The sequence below is a fragment of the Gossypium raimondii genome, chromosome 10 (genome assembly GCF_025698545.1).
Source record: "Gossypium raimondii isolate GPD5lz chromosome 10, ASM2569854v1, whole genome shotgun sequence".
Lineage (NCBI taxonomy): Eukaryota > Viridiplantae > Streptophyta > Magnoliopsida > Malvales > Malvaceae > Gossypium > Gossypium raimondii.
The window spans coordinates 60,759,419-60,781,473 of NC_068574.1; the positions used below are offsets into that span (position 1 = coordinate 60,759,419).

Below are 22,055 nucleotides of genomic sequence, written 5' to 3' on the forward strand. Positions count from 1 at the left end.
CATGTGCATAACAGATGCATCCAAAGACCTTCAGATGAGCCAGTGATGGCTTGAATCCAAACCAGGCTTCGAATGGAGTCTTCTGATCTAAGGCCTTGGTTGGAAGCCTATTTTGAATTTAGTTTGCAGTGTTAACTGCCTCTGCCCATAGTGCTTTAGGCAGATTCTTCTGAATCATCAAGCACCTGGCCATATCCATCAAACTCCTATTCTTCCTTTCACTTACACCATTTTGCTGAGGTGTATATGTGTTGGTAAGTTGATGTTTGATGCCTGCCTTATCACAGAAGGCTTGGGCGGTAGAGGTGTACTCGGTCCCATTATCGAGACCTTATGGTCTTGACTTGCAACTTTGTTTGATCTCGGCGGTCTTGAACTTCCAAAACTCTTGAGGCCACCTCGATTTACATTTTAAGAAGTAAAGCCAGCAATATCTTGAAAAATCATCAATGAGCGATTATGAAGTACTGTTTCCACTTAATATTTCGATCCTCATAGGGCCACACACATCAGTGTCCACTAGTTGGAGTTTTTCAGAGGCTCTCCAGGCTTGATTCGAGGGAAATGGGAGTATAGCCTGCTTTCCTAGCTGACACACTTCACACACATCATCATGGTCCACTGAGTTGATGAAGTTTTCAGCCAAGTCCTCTCTGACCATTCGAGCCATCGATCTGAAGTTGGGATGTCCCAGCCTTTGATGCCAAAGCTTGGATTCATCTAATATGACTGTGTAGGCAATGTCTGACTCCCTGGTCCATTCAACTACAAAGCTCTTATCAGCCATAGGAACTACCATCAGATTGGATCCACTTGGATCACTGATTTGGCATTAGTTGTCTTTGAACACAACAGAATAACCTTTCTCCAGCAACTGAGCTATGCTGAGTAGGTTTCTGTCAATTTCAGGCACCAAAAGCACATTTGAAATCACTTTGGCACCTGTGGGGGTGCATATCAGCACATCACCCTTGCCTTCAGCTTGAATAAAATGTCAATTTCCTATCTTGACTTTAGTTACTGCGACTTCGTCTAAAGACTTGAAGATTGCGACATCGGTGTCATGTGGTTGGTGCATCCTTGTCAAGAGCCAACAGGATGAGAACCTTTCTGGCGGTGAGCTTGACACAGCAAAGACTTGCTCATCTTCGTCACTGTCCTCCTTAGCTACTCGAGCCTCAGCTTTCATCTATTGAAACTAACTCTACCTTGATTTGGCCTTGCTCTTGTAGACTCTCTCAACATGACCCTTCTTTTTACAATGCTGACATAAAGCTTCTGGATTGAACCAGTATTTTTCTTCTGGATGACCAGCCCTTCAGCAGTGCTTGCAAGTCTGATCCTCTTTTCTTGCAGCATCAGTCTTTGGCTTGTCTCTCCAGGCCTTCTTGCCTTTGTAGGCAGTGTTTGTTCTTGCCTGAAAGGCACCTTCTTGATGCTCCTCCAGTCTACTTGCTCTTCTTTGCTCTTGAGCATATAGAGCATTGATCAACTCTGTCAGGGAGATGGTAGACAGGTTCCTTGAGTCCTCGAGAGATGAGATTTTTGCCTCATACCTCTCGGGTAGAGTTCCAATAACCTTCTCCACTATCCTAGCTTCCTTGAACTGCTCTCCAAGGAGCCTAATGCTGTTAACCACAGCCATAATCCTGTTAGAGTACTGCTTGACAGTTTCTTCTTCCTTCATCTTCAAATTCTCGAAATCTCTCCTCAAGTTAAATAGCTGTTCTTTGCCTTGTCCTCTCATCCTTGAAACTCCTCTTTCAACTTGTCCCAGGCCTGTTTTGGTGATTCACATGCCATAATCCTTGTGAAAATCACATCTGACACTGAGTTCTTGATGCAAGACATGGCTTTGTGCCTCTTGGTCCTCTCATCAGCATGCTACCTGATCTGAGCCACTGTTGGATTGGATCTAAGTGGCTCTGGTTCAACATCAGAGTTGACCACCTCCCACAGATCGAAAGCCTGCAGGTAGGTCTTCATTTTGACCACCCATATGTGATAGCCTTCTCCATTGAAGACTTGAGGTGCAGCTGGTGAAAAACTTGATGAAGCCATGGATTTGTATAACAGATCCCCTAAGAAATAGGCTCTAGATACCAATTATTGGAGCTAAGTGCAACAAACAGCAAGGTTCAAAAGAAAGCTTGCCGAGCAAGAATCGAGACTTGCGGCAGAAACAAAGTAGAAAAATGAAACAAATTTTAAGCAAAGCTAAAATAGAGAGCATATGGATGAAATCTTGCTTGAATTCATTTTAAAAAACTGAAAATGGCATAAAGTCAATAAATAAACAAGCTTACAACTTGACAAAATAGTAGGTTAACCTAATCACAACCTACTACCACTAGCAAACTTAGTTGGAATACAACTAAGTTACATTACATCAATTTAAAATACAAAACCTACTACCACTAACAAACTTAGTTGGAATACAACCAAGTTACATTACATCAACTTAAAATACAAAATAAAATAAAAACATGTGATTGCTGCATGCTGACCATTGCTTCAACAGATGGCCAACAATGCTATGGCTAGCACACATGGCAAATAGCGTAAATGGCGAACACACATGGGCAAACAGTCCAAATGGCGAACACACATGTCGGATAGTCCAAACATGAATCATTTGGCGCACAGTCAAAATATGAGAAGGATGGTGAACTGTCATGCGAGTGATCAATTGATAATTGACTTCTCCTTGAAAAAATGTTTAGATGCTAGTTTTGTCATGTTAATCTTTGCGTACAAATTATGTTTTCTCAGTTGTTTAGGAGATTAGACGTTTTTAGTAGAGTACAAAGAAAGGAATCTTATTATAAATAATAATGTTTAGACGTTTTTAGTAGAGTACAAAGAAAGGAATCTTATTATAAATAATAATGTTTTTCTTGTTGAAAAATTAATGAAAATATTAGCTGATCAATTTCATACTGCCATCATACTCATTTCTTCTCCGCATTTCTTTCTTAGTTCATATCTCCAACAGAACTGAGATTTTGAGGGCATTATCTGTTGAAGCAATGGTCAGCATGCAGCAATCACATGTTTTTTATTTTATTTTGTATTTTAAGTTGATGTAATGTAACTTAGTTGTATTCCAACTAAGTTTGTTAGTGGTAGTAGGTTTTGTATTTTAAGTTGATTAGTTGTATTCCAACTAAGTTTGTTAGTGGTAGTAGGTTGTGATTAGGTTAACCTACTATTTTGTCAAGTTGTAAGCTTGTTTATTTATTGGCTTTATGCCATTTTTAGTTTTTGTATGAATTCAAGCAAGATTTCATTCATATGCTCTCTATTTTAGCTTTGCTTAAAATTTGTTTCATTTTTCTACTTTGTTTCTGCCGCAAGTCTCGATTCTTGCTCGGCAAGTTTTCTGTTGAACCTTGCTGTTTGTTGCACTTAGCTCCAATAATTGGTATCTAGAGCCTATTTCTTAAGGGATCTGTTATACAAATCCATGGCTTCATCAAGTTTTTCACCAGCTGCACATCAAGTCTTCAATGGAGAAGGCTATCACATATGGGTGGTCAAAATGAAGACCTACCTGCAGGCTTTCGATCTGTGGGAGGTGGTCAACTCTGATGTTGAACCAGAGCCACTTAGAGCCAATCCAACAATGGCTCAGATCAGGCAGCATGCTGATGAGAGGACCAAGAGGCACAAAGCCATGTCTTGCATCCAGAACTCATTATCAGATGTGATTTTCACAAGGATTATGGCCTGTGAATCACCAAAACAGGCCTGGGACAAGTTGCAAGAGGAGTTTCAAGAGACAGAGAGGACAAGGCAGCAACAGTTGCTGAACCTGAGGAGAGATTTCGAGAATTTGAATATGAAGGAAGAAGAAACTGTCAAGCAGTACTCTGACAGGATTATGGCTGTGGTTAATAGCATTATGCTCCTTGGAGAGTAGTTCAAGGAAGCTAGGATAGTGGAGAAGGTTATTGTAACTCTGCCCGAGAGGTATGAGGCAAAAATCTCATCTCTCGAGGACTCAAGGGACCTGTCCACCATCTCCCTGACAGAGTTGATCAATGCTCTATATGCTCAAGAGCAAAGAAGAGCAAGCAGACTGGAGGAGCATCAAGAAGGTACCTTTCAGGCAAGAACAAACACTGCCTACAAAGGCAAGAAGGCCTGGAGAGACAAGCCAAGGACTGATGCTGCAAGAAAAGAGGGTCAGACTTGCAAGCACTGCAGAAGGGTTGGTCATCCAGAAGAAAAATATTGGTTCAATCCAGAAGCTGTATGTCAGCATTGTAAAAAGAAGGGTCATGTTGAGAGAGTCTGCAAGAGCAAGGCCAAATCAAGGCAGAGTCAGTTTCAACAGATGAAAGCTGATGCTCGAGTAGCTAAGGAGGACAGTGACGAATAGGAGCAAGTCTTTGCTGTGTCATGCTCAGCTGCTCAGGAAAGGTTCTCATTTGGTTGGCTCGTAGACAGTGGATGCACCAACCACATGACACCTGATGTTGCAATCTTCAAGTCTTTAGATAGAAGCTACAGAACTAAAGTCAAAATAGGAAATTGACATTTTATTCAAGCTGAAGGCAAGGGTGATGTGCTGATATGCACACCCACAGGTGCCAAAGTGATTTCAAATGTGCTTTTGGTGCCTGAAATTGACAGAAACCTGCTCAGCATAGCTCAGTTGCTGGAGAAATGTTATTCTATTGTGTTCAAAGACAACCAATGCCAAATCAGTGATCCAAGTGGATCCAAGCTTATGGTAGTTCCTATGGCTGATAAGAGCTTTGTAGTTGACTGGACCAGGGAGTCAGACATTGCCTACACAGTCACATCAGATGAATCCAAGCTTTGGCATCAAAGGCTGGGACATGCCAACTTCAGATAGGTGGCTCGAATGGTCAGAGAGGACTTGGCTGAAAACTTCATCAACTCAGTGGACCATGATGATGTGTGTGAAGTGTGTCAGCTAGGAAAGCAGGCCAGACTCCCATTTCTCTAATCAAGCCCGAGAGCCTCTGAAAACTCCAACTAGTGCACACCGATGTGTGTGGCCCTATGAGGATCGAAATATTAAGGAAACAGGTACTTCATACTGTTCATTGATGATTTTTTAAGATATTGTTGGCTTTACTTCTTAAAACAGAAATTAGAGGTGGCCTCAGTGTTTTAGAAGTTCATGACCGTCACGAGATCAAACAAAGTTGCAAGTCAAGACCATAAGGTCTGATAATGGGACTGAGTACACCTCAGCTTAGTTCCAAGCCTTCTGTGATAAGACAGGCATCAAACATCAACTTACCAACACATATACACCTCAGCAAAATGGTGTAAGTGAAAGGAAGAATAGGAGTTTGATGGATATGGCCAGGTGTTTGATGATTCAGAAGAATCTGCCTAAAGCACTATGGGCAGAGGCAATTAACACTGCAAACTACGTTTAAAATAGGCTTCCAACCAAGGCCTTGGATCAGAAGACTCCATTCGAAGCCTGGTCTGGATTCAAGCCATCACTGGCTCATCTGAAGGTCTTTGGATGCATCTGTTATGCACATGTACCTGCTGTCAAAAGGGACAAATTGTCTGAAAGGGCTCGACCTAGTGTTTTGGTGGGCTACAGCACTGTTAAGAAGGGCTATAGGATCTTGAATCCTTCAACAAAGAAAGTGTCAGTCAGAAAGGATGTGGTATTTGATGAAAAGTCATGTTGGAACTGGGAAAAACATGAACCTGAGGAAGTTTCAGAAGGACTTGCAGCAGATCAAGCTGAGCCAGATCAAAATGTTCCTGAAATGGACATTAATGATGAACCAGTTAGAGGAACAAGACCATTGACTGAGATTTATGAAAGAGCTCATGTAACCATAGCTGAACCAAGCAATTTTGGAGAGGCCGAAGCTCAGCAAGGGTGGAAGTAGGCAATGGCTGAGGAGATTAGCATGATTGAGAAGAACCAGACCTGGGAATTGGTTGAAAGGCCAGTCAAAAGGAAGATAATTGGGGTGAAATGGGTGTACAAAGCCAAGCAGAATGCTGATGGTACCTTGAACAAACTGAAAGCAAGGCTAGTTGTCAAAGGGTTCAATCAGAGGTATGGCTCGGACTACCGAGACCTTTGCACCAAGGGCAAAGCTAGACACCATCGACATCGATTACCTTAGAAGACAAATCGAGTGGATGATCCATCAACTCGATGTGAAATCAACCTTTCTAAATGGTTTCTTAGATGAAGACATCTATGTTGAACAACCACAAGGGTTTGAGATAGTCAAGAGAGCATATGGTCTATAAACCAAGAAGGCCCTATATGGCTTAAAACAAGCTCCAAGGGCCTGCATGCAGTAATCGATGGCTACTTGACTAATTTGGGATTCGATCAAGCAAGAGTGAGCCAACATCTGTATGTCAAGAAGCAAGGGACACAAACACAGCTCATTGTGTCCCTGTATGTTGATGACCTGCTGGTGATAGGAGGAGATCAAGCAGTACTGGTCGATTTCAAGACCAAGATGCAGGAAGTATTTGAAATGTCTGATCTAGCAGAAATGTCTTATTTCCTTGGAATGGAGGTGACTCAAGAACAGAATTGGATATTTCTAAGTCAGAGAAGCTTTGCCACAAAGATTCTGACCAAGTTCTCCATGCAAAATAGTAAAGCAACTAAAACACCTGTTGCTGTTGGAGAAAAACTATCGAGCCAAGGTGATTTTGAGAATGTTTGTGAAACAACCTACAGAAGTCTAGTTGGTTGTCTGTTATATTTAACTGTCACTAGACCAGACATAATGTATGCTGTAGGATTGCTCTCAAGGTTCTTGCATTGTTGCAATGAGAAGCATTTACAAGCTACTAAGAGAGTGCTTAGATATGTCAAAGGCACTTTGAGCTATGGTTTAAGGTACAGCAAGGAAGGAAATCTGAAGCTGGTTGGCTACACTGATAGTGACTGGGCTGGCTCGATAGATGACATGAAAAGCACCCCAGGGTATGCTTTCAACCTTGGTTCAGCCATGTTTTGCTGGAGCTCGAAGAAGCAAAGCCTGGTGGCTCAATCTCATCATTGAATCGTAATATGTGGCACCGCAAGTGTCACAACCATGCCATTTGGCTAAGGAAAATCTTGGTTGATTTGAATGTGCATCAAAAGGAAGCTACTGAGATCTTCTGTGACAACCAATCATAGCTTGCAATTGCTAAAAATCCAAAGGTTCCATGGAAGAACAAAGCATTTCAACATCAAGTTGCATGTTGTTCGAGAAATGGAGCAAGCTTAGGAAGTGAAGCTGATCCACTGTAATTCTGAGGATCAACTTGCAGACATTTTGACTAAAGCCCTTAATGTCACAAGGTTCAAATGTCTAAGAAGGAAGCTAGGTGTTTGCTCCATGCAAACCAAGGAGGAGTGTTGAAGCAATGGTCAGCATGCAGCAATCACATGTTTTTTATTTTATTTTGTATTTTAAGTTGATGTAATGTAACTTAGTTGTATTCCAACTAAGTTTGTTAGTGGTAGTAGGTTTTGTATTTTAAATTGATGTAATGTAACTTAGTTGTATTCCAACTAAGTTTGTTAGTGGTAGTAGGTTGTGATTAGGTTAACCTACTATTTTGTCAAGTTGTAAGCTTGTTTATTTATTGGCTTTATGCCATTTTCAGTTTTTGTATGAATTCAAGCAAGATTTCATCCATATGCTCTCTATTTTAGCTTTGCTTAAAATTTGTTTCATTTTTCTGCTTTGTTTCTGTCGCAAGTCTCGATTCTTGCTCGACAAGCTTTCTGTTGAACCTTGCTGTTTGTTGCACTTAGCTCCAATATTATCTATTGGGGATTTGCAGAGATAGTGCTGTTGAATATTGCAGTGAAAATTTCAATTATGGAATTAGGAGATTTCATTGCATTAGCAAAAAAAGTTGAGGGGTTTCAAGTTAAGAGTTCATAAAAAAAGCTTACAGATTTGGTGCTCAATTCATGTCATAGGCTTCAATTTTGAGCAATCAAAGGATAGTTGAGATTTAATTATATGGTATCTCTATACTCACTGAATTTTCCTTCAATGATTATTACATTTTTCCTTACAAAAACATATTCAGATTTTATGTTATTGATGGTTTAATTTGCTCTAATAAAAAATTGGATTGATTTCTATTTCAGAAAATATTAACAAATAGATTATTCTCTTCACAATATTTGTCCCATTGAAAGTCCTTTACTTTGAGATTAGAAGCAGATCTTTACAAATGTATTTTAATTATTATTATCAAACCATGTGTTTTGTCAATTAATCTAATGTATTTGATAAGGTTACTAAACTATTAGTAAATTCATGTTTTAATAATTTAATTTAAAAAGTAACAAAATAATCACATAACCATTTGAAAAAATTTCCTTTAAATAATTAAACTATCCGAAAGTTTATAATTAAGTCACAAATTGCCACCACTATGATAAACTTACATTTATCTACGAATACTAACTTAAAGCCGCCGGTGATAATGGTTATGAAAAGATCACAAGTGAATGATGTTACGGAATAGAATTTTAGACAAAAAAAGAAGTATATAGGTTATCTTGTTTTGATTCTGTCTAGTAAGAATATGGTTAACAAATACAAAGATTATAAGGAGGCTGCATTTAACTTATGCATTGCCTATGATAGAAAATGAAGCACCTCATACAAGTGTTTGAACTATTATTTTGAGAGAATGCAAGTTGTTAACAAGCTTGCCTTATTGGTTCTATTCATGATGGTTCAACACAAATTTGAATTAATTTTTTTGAAGCCCTTTCTGGGTTCTGGCAATTCAGTCTTGGTGAAGTGATTTAAAAGAAACAAATCCAAGATAAATTGGTGAGCTTATGTTGATCCCATAGAGAAACCCAATAAAAGACCAGAGAAGAAAAGGAAACAGCCATTAAAAAGCCTATGTTGAGCTTAAGAAAATTTGATGGTCCATTTGATGAGAAGAAGCAGCCATGAAAAAGGTAAGAGTGTTTAGACAAATGAAGTAATGGATTTAGTGATTGAGAGTAAAAAAGGAAGAAGCAAAAATACTAAGGAATCTTTGCTCGGTGACTACCGAAGAAAAGTTAAACATACTTGTAATGTTAGGTATGATGCTAAAGAATTTTTTTAGAAAATTGTTCTATAAAACATTACTTTAATTTCATTGAAAAATGGTGACTGCCATGGAAGTAGGGTCAAATTCTCAGGGACAATATTTGCACAACTTCTTGTTCCTCGAGATCTCGAGCACAGTCGTGTCCAAAAAAAAGCGGTGTACCTGGAAAAAAACAAAAAAAAAGAATTAAAAATATGGAGGGGTTGAAATTGTATAATTGAAATCGAAATTGTAAAGAGAAACAGAATTGAGAAAAGAGATTCTTTGATTAATAGATTCCAGCCTCTAGTTATCTTGATCTTTCTTGGGTTCAATCCTAGGCTTTTAGGTGATCATTCTAATGACAGAATAAGCCAGTTATAGTGGAAGAGGACGCCTACGACCACCAGCTCCACTCAGATTTTAGCCTTATGATTTAAAGGAACCTGACTCTGGCCAACCGTCACTTTTGTGGGACAATCTTACACTAGATCATCACTTCTCAATGGCAAATGCCATGCTATTTTGTCTCTTGGGCTCGACAACCACTGACACAGTAAGCTAACGAACCGACTATGTAACCTTCCCAAAACATACAAAGCGGTCGCCTTTGCACAAGATGAAAATATCACTTTCGGAAGGACATGGACGGAAGCGTTAGTCCTATAATGCGGAGAAACGATGAATACTCGTTGAGAAGGCTAAGTGCGGATTCTAAGCCTCATGAACCTTTTTTGGGAAATCTCAACAACTTTTGGCTAGATAAATTTAGTGGCTCATGCTTTTCGGAAAAAACAAATAAGTTTAATAAAATTGAATTTTATTGAAAATAAAAGGAACAAAAAGCTAAGAGCTTTAGGGAGAAGGAGTTTTTACAAAAAGATGAGTGTCAAATTTTGTCACTCCATCCCTATTTATAGTATATGGAAATTTAGTTTGTTCTTATTTAAGCTCTAAAGGATAAATGAAGATAAAAGCTGAAATTAAATCTAAATAATAATCCTAACAATAATCCTAGTAAAATTCAAATTTAAATAGATTCTTATATTTATAAATCTCTTATTTGAATTATTGCCCCAAGTCTTCCACACTTTGTATTTTTGGCATCACTGCTTTCCTATTTCGCATGCTGGCCTATTTTGTCTTCAAATTCACGCTTTTTGCCCCCAAATTTCCTTTTGCCTTCAGTTTAATCCTTACCAGATAAAAAACCATAAATAGCTCAAATTAGTAGGATTATACTCAAAATAAATATGTAATTAGTACATAAAAATATGTCATTTCAGACTATTGTCAATGGTCCATTTGATGAGAAGAAGCAGCCATGAAAAAGGTGTTTAGACAAATAAAGTAATGGGTTTAGTGATTGAGAGTACAAAAAGTAGGAAAAATACCAAGGAAGCTTTGCTTGGCTAGGTTTCTTTGAAGTCTCCTACCGAAGAAAAGTTAAACATACTTATAATGTTAGGTATCATGCTACAGAAATTTTTTAGAAAATTGTTCTAAAAAACATAACTTTAATTTCATTGGAAAATGGTGACTGCTATGTAAGTTTGAAGTATAAAATCAATCATTTACAATAGAAAAATGATATAAATATCAATGTTAGTTCAAAATTATACATTTTTAATGTTTTATTTTATTTCTTTTAATTTTTCGACTATAACAAGTACACATCTAAAAATAAAATTTATATTTTACATCTTTCTATTTTTTTTACCCCTTCAATTTTTCATCTTTCTAATTTTATTTCCACCCTTCTAAACAGAGCCTAAAAGCCGATCAAAGTAGCTCATGTCATGCATGCATGTGAAGCTATTTTTCCTCAACACATAAATTATAATTTACAATGCATTAAAATATAAATAATTTTTAAATGCAAAAAGTACTAAACAGTTCTTTAATATTATATTCTATTTAAGTAAATTGTTTTTGGTAAACTATATTGCAAGTCATTCAACAATGTTAAAGTTTCTTTTTAGTCTCTTAACTTTTAAACTTTCAAAATGGTCACCCAATTAATTAGGTTTATTTTATTTTTGGTCTATTCCGGTTAAATGTCTTTAAGTGTTTGAGCAAAGGGTGAGGTAGCAATTAAAAATTGGTATAATAATAAATTTAACCCTTAAATTTTACATGTTGCAGTTTAGTCATAATTAAAAAATTTAACCCATAACATTTACATATTATCTTAATTTGGTCCTAAATCTAAAATAGAAAAAATTAAAATTATAAAAAAAATTATTTCCTCATGCTTTTTGCTCATAATTTTCATCAATAATTTAATAGCAAAATTATCAAATAAGGAAAAAGACTTTAAATTGGGGACAAAAACTTTGGTTTTATACTCATTTAAACACAAGATACAATTAAAAATATATATTAAATTGCCTCAAAGTTATCTAATTTGTGTAATTATTTGTAATTTGTGATTCATACTAAATTGAATGTAATTGTAACACCCCAAATACATTTCTAATATTGAGTTAAAAAATACACTCTCCAATTCATATAAGGGATTGAAAATTGAAGGATTGCATAGGTAATTAGTCAATATAACTTTCACTTTTGAAAAAAATGAAATTATGTTTTTTTTCTTTTTAAGATTAATTGCTCTATGTGAGATAAATAAATCTTGAGAATTAGAATTTCTTATAATTATAAAGCAGTAATTACCTTTTCTTATAATTATTTTATGATTTCTAAACACATTTAACTCCCAATTCTAAAAGCTTGGCTTAGCTTGGCATGGCTAGATTTTTTTTCATTCTTGTATCTTTCAAGATAAAAATTAGTGAAGGTTTATTAAAAGGAATTTTAAAACAATAAAAATATGGGTGAATTACACAAATAATCATCCAGCTACTAGTGTGTTTCTACTTTGGTCACTCAAGTTTAAAAATTCTATTTTAGTCACTAACATCACCCAAATGTGATAATTTGATTACTCTTTCATTAAATCGAATGACAATAAAGTTAGTGCTTAAAATAGAATTATTTTTAAATTTGAGTGATCAAAACAAAATACATTAGTGATTACTTGTGAAGTTTAGCAATGGATCAAATTAGTTGGGATATTATAAGGATAATTGCATTGTCAAGTTTACTTGGTAAACTATGCATCACATATATTTTCTAAAAAAATTGAAAAAAATTCAAATGTTAGGTACACAATTCCTAATTATCAAAATTCAGCATTATAGTGTAATCATCAGTGTATTGAATACTTGATTCCAAGAAAAATTTAAAAATGAATTCAAAGGTTAGGTACACACAAAATTTCTTTGAGAAATGGTGATGGGTGTGAATATGAAAGTGAAGGTCTTCCAGCAAGACAAAATTGTGATGCAAATCATATACTTGTTAATGGTTTTTTCTATTGACCAGAAAGATATGAGTTGGGTTTGGTAATATAATAGATATTAAGCAGGAATAAAATATAAAGATGACGAAATTAGATGGGATTATTATAATATAAGAGATTTGTCAAGTCTACTTGGTAATCGAACGAGTTTGTAAAGTATGCCCAAGGAAGTCCGCTTGCTCTTATAGTTCTGGGTTCTAATTTATATCAAAAGTCTAGAGCAGAGTGGGAAAGTGAGGTGGATATATAAACTAAAGGAATAACCAAAAATTTCACGGATTTTGAGTAATAGTTTTGATGATTTGGATGAACTAGAGAAGAATATATTCCTTGATATTGCAATCTTGTTTGAAGGAACATCAGAAAAAGATGTAAAAAAATTTCTAAGTTGTTGTTACAAAGGTGTTGTGTGTGGAATAAGCAACTTGATCGACAAGTACCTACTTGTTAGATCATATTTTGGATTGATTGATATGCATGATATGCTTCAAGAGATGGGCAAAGACATTGTTCGCCAAGAATCTATGGACCCTGGAAGGCATAGTAGGCTATGGAAGGCTAAAGACGTGTATCAAGTGTTGAGATATAATAATGTAAGCTTTAATTGCATTTATATATAAATTCTTCATGTCTTTGTGTGATTTTAATTAGAAAGTGTAAAAATTCGATTAATTATGTGTGGTCAAATGTTAACAAACTTGGTCATTTGAAATTATTTTTAGTGTTTAAGTTTACTGCACAAATCACCGTGAATGTCCAATGTCTTAGGATATACAAGATGGGTTTTTCACGATGGTTTATTGAGTTAGTATCTAATGCATTGCTTTATAAAAACAAAATTAAATTAAATCGTTTTTAATATAATTACTTTTTCTGCTGATATAATCGTTTAACGGAATGTCCATAAATTTCTTTGCGTTGATACTTTACAAATTGGTTTTTGTTTATAGGGCAGTAATCTAATACAAGTGATAAAATTAAACATGTCTCAAATTGATAACCTACAGCTACATCATTCTATTTTAAGGGAATGATTAATCTTAGAGTTATCTTCTTCTACGATCCTAAGAGATTTTGAGTTAAGCATCCGACAGAGAAGCTTTTTGCTGACCAAGTTGATGGTATATATCTTCCGAATGAGCTAAGATATTTTTATTGGGATTATTATCCCTTTATATCAGGTTTTGAGCCAAGGAATCTTGTTGTGTTGGAATTATCACATGGTGATATGGAATATCTTTGGAATGACGTTGATCAACAGGGATATTTTTTCTTACTTTCTTCATCTAAGATACTTTTGAAAATAAAAATAGTTTATAATCTATATGTTAATGAATAATATGATTGGTTCTATTAATGGTGGGTGGATTTATACTTCGTAGTTCATTAAATATAGACTAAATAATATTATTTATCATTTTTTATACGACCGAAAGTAATTATATGATGTGTAAAAGTAACATAACTATTTGTATTTTCTTTGCACAGAGTCTTGTTAATTTAAGGGAAATTTACGTTGCTGATTGCAAGAAATTAAGGAAGGTTCCTAGTCTATTAGGAGCAATCAACCTTGAAATCCTTGACTGTAGGCGGTGTGAGTTTGGTTGAACTTCCTTGCCTCAATCATTTGGCATCACTTAAAGAACTCGAACTTAGCGGATGTCATAACCTCAAGACGTTTCCCGAGGTCCCAAAACACTTTCCTATTTTAGAATTAAGTGAAACAAAAATAAAAGAAGTGCCTGATTCAATTGAGCATCTCGTCGGACTTCAAAAATTATGCCTGAAAAACTCGAAGGTCAATATTCTATCAAGCAATATTTCAAAGTTGGAATCCCTTCGTCATCTGAATCTTAGTCATTGCCCAATGATCGAATTCCCAGAAATCCCAAGAAGCTTAAGAGAATTAGATTTATCTGGGACTCAAATTAAAGAAGCCACCTTGTCTATAGACTCTTTAAATAATCTTCAGAGGTTAAAGATGAGCTGCTCAAGTATTCAAAAGCTACAATGCAATATCATCCTGTTCGGTTCAAGAGAGATTTCAACAGTTGATGTGTCCTCACCAATCTTGATATCTGAAACCATTCATAGGTTGGAAATGGATCATTGCGAGAGTCTTAAAATACTCTCAGAGCTTCCACCATATATGCGGAACTTGGATGCACGTGGCTGTACATCATTAGAAAAGGTATCCTTTACAGATCAGATTTCATATCAACTCGATCCTAATGATGATGATGATGATTGGTTTTTAATGATATTCTGTAATTGCATCAGCTTGAATCAAGATTCAATTGAAAACATTGAGGCAAATGCCATGCTCAAATTTGGGTACCTAGCAGAGAAACAGAGAGTGATATGGGAGTATCCCTATTTTAGTTAAGGATTATTTTGCTGTTTCCCAGGAAACAAAATTTCAGCAAATAAGTTCGAGCATCAAAGCACGAGTTCTTCATTAGTTTTGAAGATAGCCCCAAAAGGGTCCAATGGGAGCAGATTCTTGGTCTTTTCCATCTGCCTTGTGGTCGATCTCACGCTCTGCTACTACCATGAATATCTTACATTTTACTGTGAATGCCAATTCAAAACCGGCAGTGGTGGTGATTATGAAACGTTCAGAAGTCAGTGGAAGTCCTTTCTAAACGAAGACTCGAATTGGAGGTATATGGGTGATCATGTGCTGATTCTGTTTAGTAAGAATATGGTTAAACAAGACAAGGATTATGAGGAGGCTTCATTTGAATTCTACATTCAAAATCTCCCTTCCTCAGAAGAAGAAGATGAAGAAGACGAAGAAGAAACTGAAGACGAAAATATAAAGGTGGAGAAATGTGGTGTACATGTATCCTATGTGGATGAAGAAACCAGCACCACCCCCACAACATGAAAGTCCTAGCCACACTTAAGCACTAAACCTAATTCTTCAGTTGCATAAGTAAGTGAGCTTTATTTCATCAGTAGTTTTTGTAGTATAAGTTAGCCATAATGTAGAGATTAAGTTTTGACATTCTAAATTTGATTCCATGAAGGGAATGAAGATGACAGAACAGAGACAATAGGGAATGACAAATCTTTGGAGCTTTAATGATGCCACTGCTTAATTGGAGTTTTAGCCATTCAAGGAGGAACAACTAAGCTGTAAGAAGTTTAACTTGTTTTACTGAATTCTTACTTTATACAAGTGTTTGAACTGAGATTTTGAGACAACGCAAGTTGTCAACAGATTTTCCTTCTTCATTCTATTCAACATGGTGCAACTTAATATTTTCTTTTCTTGGATTTTGACTATCATATCAATTTGGGCTTAAATTTCATTGTATGTAACTGCCTCTCAAGTTGTTTGAGCATTGTAGTGAGGAGATATGTAAGATTCATACCGACTAGTTGTGGATTGGTTTTAATTCATAGGGAATTAATGGTACATCTTTGGAAAGGCCATTATAGTTGGAGCTTTAACTATACGAAAGAGGAGTAACAAGTAAGCTTTTAATTTCTTCTTCTGAATGCTTGCTTTATACTTTGTGCTTGAACTAAGATTTTGAGACCATTATCTATTTGGGATTTGCAGAGATAGCGCTGTTGAATTGCAGTGAAATTTTCAATTATGGAGTTTGGAGATTTCAATGCATTACCACAAAACTTCTACTGCCATGGAATTCAATTTTAAGCAATCAAATGATAGTTGAGATTTTAGAATGAAGTTACTGATGGCATGATCAAAACTTCTACTGTTGGATTCATAAGTTTACAGCTGTTTGAAGAACCTCCATTATCAATACAGGGGATATTGCTGGCTGATCGCAATCATGCTTTTACATTGCTCTAGTTTCATGTTTTATATTGTAATCGCTTAATATTGTTCTTTTTTATCGAAAAAAGAATAGTTGAGATTTAATTATACAGTATCTCCATTAATTTTCCTTCAATGATTATTAATTTTTCCTTAAAAACACAGTATTTTATGTTAGTAATGGTTTAATTTTCTCTAATAAAAATTGGATTGGTTTCTATTTCAGAAAATATTAACAAATAGATTATTCTTCTCACCGTTTGTGTCCCATTAAAAGTCCTTTACTTTGAGATTACAAGTAGATCTTAACAAATTTATTTTAATTTTTATTATCAAACCTTGTATTTGGCAAGGTTACTTCAAAAGGTTTATGTTTTTGCCACCACTATGTTCAACTTACATTTATCTACAGATATCAATTTAAAGCAGCTGGTGATAATGATGTTAGAAGATACAATTTAAGACAGAACAAATATATATATATATATATATATATATAGGCGATATTCTTTTATCCTGTCTACTGAGAATTTGGTTAACAAAGACAAAAATCATGAGGAGGCTTCATTTATTTTCTACATAGAAATTTTCAATCCAGTAGTAGAAGAAACTCAAGAAACCAAATTCAATGAAGTCCATCATATAAAGGTGAAGAAATGTGGCGTTCACATAAAATGCCAAAGCACCATGCACTAAACCTAAGACCTCAGTCTTATGAATTACCTATGATAGAAAATGAAACACTTTATACTAGTGTTTGAACTAATATTTTGAGAGAACGGAATTTGTGAACAGGGTTGTCTTATTGATTCTATTCATCGTGGTTCAACACAAATTTGAAGTATTTTTTTAAAGGCGCCCTTGCTGGGTTCTGGCAATTCAGTGTTGGTGAAGTATTTTAAAAGGGATAAATCTTAGATAAATTGGTGAGCTTATGTTGATCCCATAGAGAAACCCAATAAAACTAGAGAAGAAAATAATAATAAATCCAAATGAATCATTTGGGATTAGTTTGAAGTGTAGAGTTGGTTTCATGGTAGACCCATTAGACTTAGAGATCATGGTGCATGTGATTCTATGATTCATGGACTTCGATCATGAAATCAATTTGGGCTGAAACTTTTGTTATTGCCACCCATGTTGTTTAAGCATTTAAAACTTGAATTAAATTTCTTTTCTACTTAGGTTAAAATATTTCATATTTTTTTGTATTTTTCACAAATTTAGAATTTAATCTTTATACTTTTCAGATTTTAAAATCTAGGTTCAATTGTTAATACAAATAATTTTTTTTGTCAAATTTATTGGTGTGACTTTTTAAATTTAAAAAGAACGATTCTATAATGAATCAAATTAACAAAATAAGTTTAACAGTGTTAATAGTTAGACTTGAATTCGAAATCTGAAAATTAGATTAAATTTTAAATTTATAAAAACATAAAGACCTATAGCAAATTTAAATTTTAAGATTATCATATTATTCATGTTTATTTTACTGTCTATATTCATAATTCAGTTGCTTCCATTAAATTCTTAATAAATAACACTTATGACATATTAGAGCCAAGTTGGTTCCATCCAAATGATGTATTTCTTGAACTCAACATTATATTTCAATAATTTATAAGGAATTCCCAATATCAAAAGGTGATTCATGAATGGTAACAAAAAGTTTTTAAAGTTAAATTAAGAAGTGAACTTTTCCTATAACAAGTTTTTCATATAATTAGTGGAAATTGTAATGGGCAACTTAAGTTACTAAGCAATAATTATTCTATCACTTTATATTTCCATATAATTTTGAGTTTAATCTACTTAGTTGATACATCACATTCAACAAATTAATTATAGCCACTTTCTCACTCTGGACCAGATCCACTTTAAACAAACACAGACAAAAAGTACATTATAATAGATAAAACAGGGTTTAAATGTGATTATTTTAGATTTTAATCATTATCATTATCCTTATCACATTCAAGATGATTAGACATGGCACAGTACAAGTTAAAATTCTTCGCAGACAAAATAGTGATAGAGATGACCTTTTGATGAAATCATCTGTAATTATGCATGCACCATTATCAAACATAAAGAAAAATGGTGCTCGGAAAATTGAGTGGAGCTAAGCTGTACAATATCAAATCTAAAATCTCAACCTTTATTTTATGCTCCACAACCTATATGTTGTTGTCCATTTGCATATTTCCCCCTAAAATAAAGGCATTGTCTTTTCCTATGATTGCAGCCATTGCTTTCCACTCCTTTGGAATTTTCCACCCATTCACCCCCTGCATTCCCTAGGGGTCTTATCTACTTTTTTTGAGATTTATCTTTTGATACGGAACAATTAAAGGATAATCATATGACAGATACTTAAATAAAGCCTTACAAAAGTTTAAATCCAAATAAGTTCTATGAATAAACAGCGTTTTATTACTAAACTAAACGCAAGTTTTTGCATAAAACACAAAGTCCCACGAACCCCATTTTGTATAATTGCAATATGGAGTTTGGGTTATCCATATATTTGGTAAATTAGAGTGGAATCAGAACCAATGAACAAACTAAAACCATACCTTTGTCTGGTGTTTTTCTTTTTTGATCACTAAACATGTCTAGCCACTTGTAATTTATTGCTCTAGAAACATTTAAACTATAAAAACTATACTTAATTCTTCATGTTTTGATATACGAGTTCAGGTCCTTTAGCATTATAATTTTTTTTTTTATTTGAGCTAGTTGGTTGTTGTTAGTGATAGTTGTTGCAAGCACGTCATTCAAATGGTTTTTAATGCAGAAATTCATGGTCTGATTCATGAATCTTGATGGGGTGTTTGGGTTAATGTTTACATACAAATTCAATTTGAATTTTTTAGTACAATATAAATAGAGGAAAATTATTTTATCGACTCTTCTTATCACATTATCTATGATTCTTTTCAATTATTTAATGATACTTCAATAAATTTTTTCATGTTATTGATACATATTTTTGATCATTTTTTTACCTTAAACCTCAAATCCCAAACTTAGAACTCGAATTCGAACCCGGAATCCCGAACCACAAATTCGGATTCGAGACTCAAGATTCATAGTTTATAGTTTTTAGTTCAGGATTTAACGTTCAAAATAAAAAAAATTTTATCAAAATTATATCAATAACATTAAAAATTTACTGAAATATTATTAAATAATTAGAAATGAACATATTAATTTTTCGTATTCACACATACGATGGAAACACACTTACATTACATACTCGTTTACTACGTTAAAAGAAAACTACCCAAATAAAAACTTCCAACTCACTCTGCAAACTTAGACCCAAAATATTTTACACTGGATATCAATTAAATTTCGTAAGCTTGGATATACAGAAAGATATTTCATGCCACCTGTAAAGAAAGTTCCAATATTCATCAATGATGAAGATGCATTCCTAGACACATAGCTTCATATTTTCTTTTTTCCTGAAATCTGGAATGGGATTTTCTTAGATTTAGAAGATTGAAATTTTGAATTTGTAAAGAAAATGTTTATGGAAAATATCAGCTTTTGCAGATGGGGTGATGCCAGCTGTTGTGCGGTGATTGATTGTATATATACATATCAGAGTGCATAAACTTTCTGTTTTTATTAAAAATAATAAATTAAACTAATAAATATATATATATATTTATATCCGACATTTAATCCCGATTTTAATTTATAGAAAAACAATAATGCAAATGGAGTTATGAGAAACCTAGTGCTTGGCCTAGAGTGTTCACTCCTAGCACATGTCATTAGTTCGAGTTATAGAGACTGTTTGTTTGTGTTGTATATGATAGTAATTTGTTTCTTAAAAGTGTGTGTCGACTAATTGAATTAATCGTTTTAATGGTTTGAATGATTTTTTGTATTATGAATTCGGTTTTGTTAATTATTTCAATCGATTAATTTTTAAATTGACATGACAGAAAAAGTCGACTTAATTTATTGTTTTTAATTATTTAGAATATATTTATTTAAAATACATCAAATAAATATATATTAATTCAAGTCCAATAATCCAACTAATAATTTAAAGTTGATTAATCGACTAAATGGACCTAGATAAAGTCAATTCGATTACGATGATTCTTGAACTTTAATTAATTAAGTTAATTTTTTTGTAAATTATAACTGATTAAATTGATTTAATAAAAAATTGAATCCTCATCTAATGAGTATATGGAAAAATGGAGCCATGAGAAGGGTGGCAAAAGTAGCGTAAAACAGTAGTTTACTGCAGCAAAGAGATGAGCACAAGGTTTTGTTTTGGTCTTAAGCTTGTAAAAGGAAACAAAAATGTATTAAACCAGACGGCAAAATCATGATGTTTTTCCTTCCATTAGTAGTTAAAATTCAATTACTACACGACTCAACAACCTTTGTGCTTCTCCCATTTGTGGGTGGAACCATGAATGTGTTCCTCTCTTAGTGGAAATAAAGTACTTATAAGAAAAATGTAACAGCTTGGTTTGGTCCTCAATATTGCCTTTATTAGTCTTGGTTGTAATTGATTCAGGGGAAGAAAGTGAAAATGTAGGCCTCCACTTCAGTTTTTCAATTTTAAAACGTTTTTCAGCATATGTGCTGAGTACCAAAAATTTAAATTATTTAAAGTTTGGATAATTATCCTTAGAAAGTTATTAATAAGTAGACTATAATAAAGGCAAATTTATTTCTCTTCACAAAGTTGAACTTGGGGGCGTACTTAGGGTGATGGCAAGGTCTTAATGGAAAAATTTTTATTTAGACCCTTCAAATTAGTAAAGGTAAATTTACACTTTGGCTCTCCCAAAAATGATAAAAAAAAATTGATTTAATTCTTTGAAAATTATAAAGATAGAGACTATTAAAATGGTGAAATTACATTTTTCCTATTATAAAAATTACAAGTTAATTTTGCCCCCTACGAAAATTTCCTGGCTTTGCCCCTGGGTTTACTTGTGCAAATCTAAAAGTTGGTTCGAAATTTAAGAGGATTTGGGTAAAAATATTAGGCATGAAAATGAGTTTGACAAAAAAAAATTAGGTTTGAAAATGAGCCTAGCTCAATCCATTTCTTAGGTTTGTAATTTATAACACAAGAAATAAATTTATAGTAATATGTAATACTATAATCTATACATATTAAAAATTTGTGTTGACTAAGTCTTAATTCGATTGGTATCGGTATTGTTGCCTATGTAGGAGGATGTGGGTTCGAGCGCATTGAAGCGCATTTATCCTCCTATTGAAGGATTAATGGGACTATGGGTAGTTCTAGGCAATTTGTGTGTGTATATGTATATAGATATATGAACTTTCAAATACTTTCACAATTGGGTTAGATCTTCAAAAAGAATTTGTTAAGTTTTATATTAAATTATGAAATTAAAATAATATAGATATTTTTAAAAATTAAAAATAATTTAAGCAGTCCTAAAATAGGTTTGGGTTAGTCATTTATAAATATGGGTGAGACTAGGTAAAATTTTAGGATATATTTGTTAGACCAAGCTTGAATAAGTATAAAATGTATTAATATCATATTTAAACTTGACCAAGTCCAACCAATTAACACGCCTCTAGTTGAACTTGAACCTACTATATATATATATATATATATATATGACAATTTTGACTTATACTAAAAAATCTGACTCAATTTATTCAACTTGAACTCAAATGAATCAAATCAAAAAAAAATATGCTTCATTCAAACTAAGCTGTTGTAAATACAACAAGAACATCATTCAAAGGAACAACTTACAAAATACCACAATGAAACATTTCCCTATAATTAAAAAACCA

The 22,055-nt window shown here is 33.9% G+C and overlaps 2 protein-coding genes and 1 long non-coding RNA gene across 3 annotated transcripts in view; all 3 read left to right on the top strand.

Annotated features, from left to right (window-relative positions):
- The window catches only part of LOC105775196 (disease resistance protein RPV1), a 37,681-nt gene extending 34,505 nt beyond the window's left edge, over window positions 1–3,176 (top strand). The window contains exon 8 of the mRNA XM_052621614.1: window positions 2,522–3,176. The gene's annotated coding sequence lies outside the window, so the exon portion shown is untranslated. The remainder of the gene's footprint in view (window positions 1–2,521) is intronic.
- A 290-nt stretch (window positions 3,177–3,466) lies between these two features.
- On the top strand, window positions 3,467–4,864 carry LOC128034038 (uncharacterized). The gene is made up of 3 exons (XM_052622574.1): window positions 3,467–3,892; window positions 3,923–4,373; window positions 4,593–4,864. The coding sequence occupies exons 1-3, from the start codon at window positions 3,467–3,469 to the stop codon at window positions 4,862–4,864; spliced, it is 1,149 nt and encodes a 382-aa protein (XP_052478534.1).
- Window positions 4,865–12,296: 7,432 nt separating this feature from the next.
- Window positions 12,297–16,392, top strand: LOC105775219 (uncharacterized). Its single transcript, XR_001127683.2, has 5 exons — window positions 12,297–13,032; window positions 13,928–14,630; window positions 14,720–15,377; window positions 15,472–15,920; window positions 16,011–16,392. It is a non-coding gene; the product is annotated as an uncharacterized LOC105775219 (long non-coding RNA).
- The last annotated feature ends 5,663 nt before the right edge of the window (window positions 16,393–22,055 follow it).

What these genes read in the sequence shown, in the direction of transcription:
- LOC128034038 (XM_052622574.1), top strand. Translation starts at nt 3,467, where the DNA reads ATGGCTTCATCAAGTTTTTCACCAGCTGCACATCAAGTCTTCAATGGA. An exon ending in CTGACAGGATTATGGCTGTG is followed by an intron (nt 3,893 to 3,922) that starts GTTAATAGCATT and finishes CTTGGAGAGTAG; the next exon opens with TTCAAGGAAGCTAGGATAGT. An exon ending in TCGAGTAGCTAAGGAGGACA is followed by an intron (nt 4,374 to 4,592) that starts GTGACGAATAGG and finishes GCACACCCACAG; the next exon opens with GTGCCAAAGTGATTTCAAAT.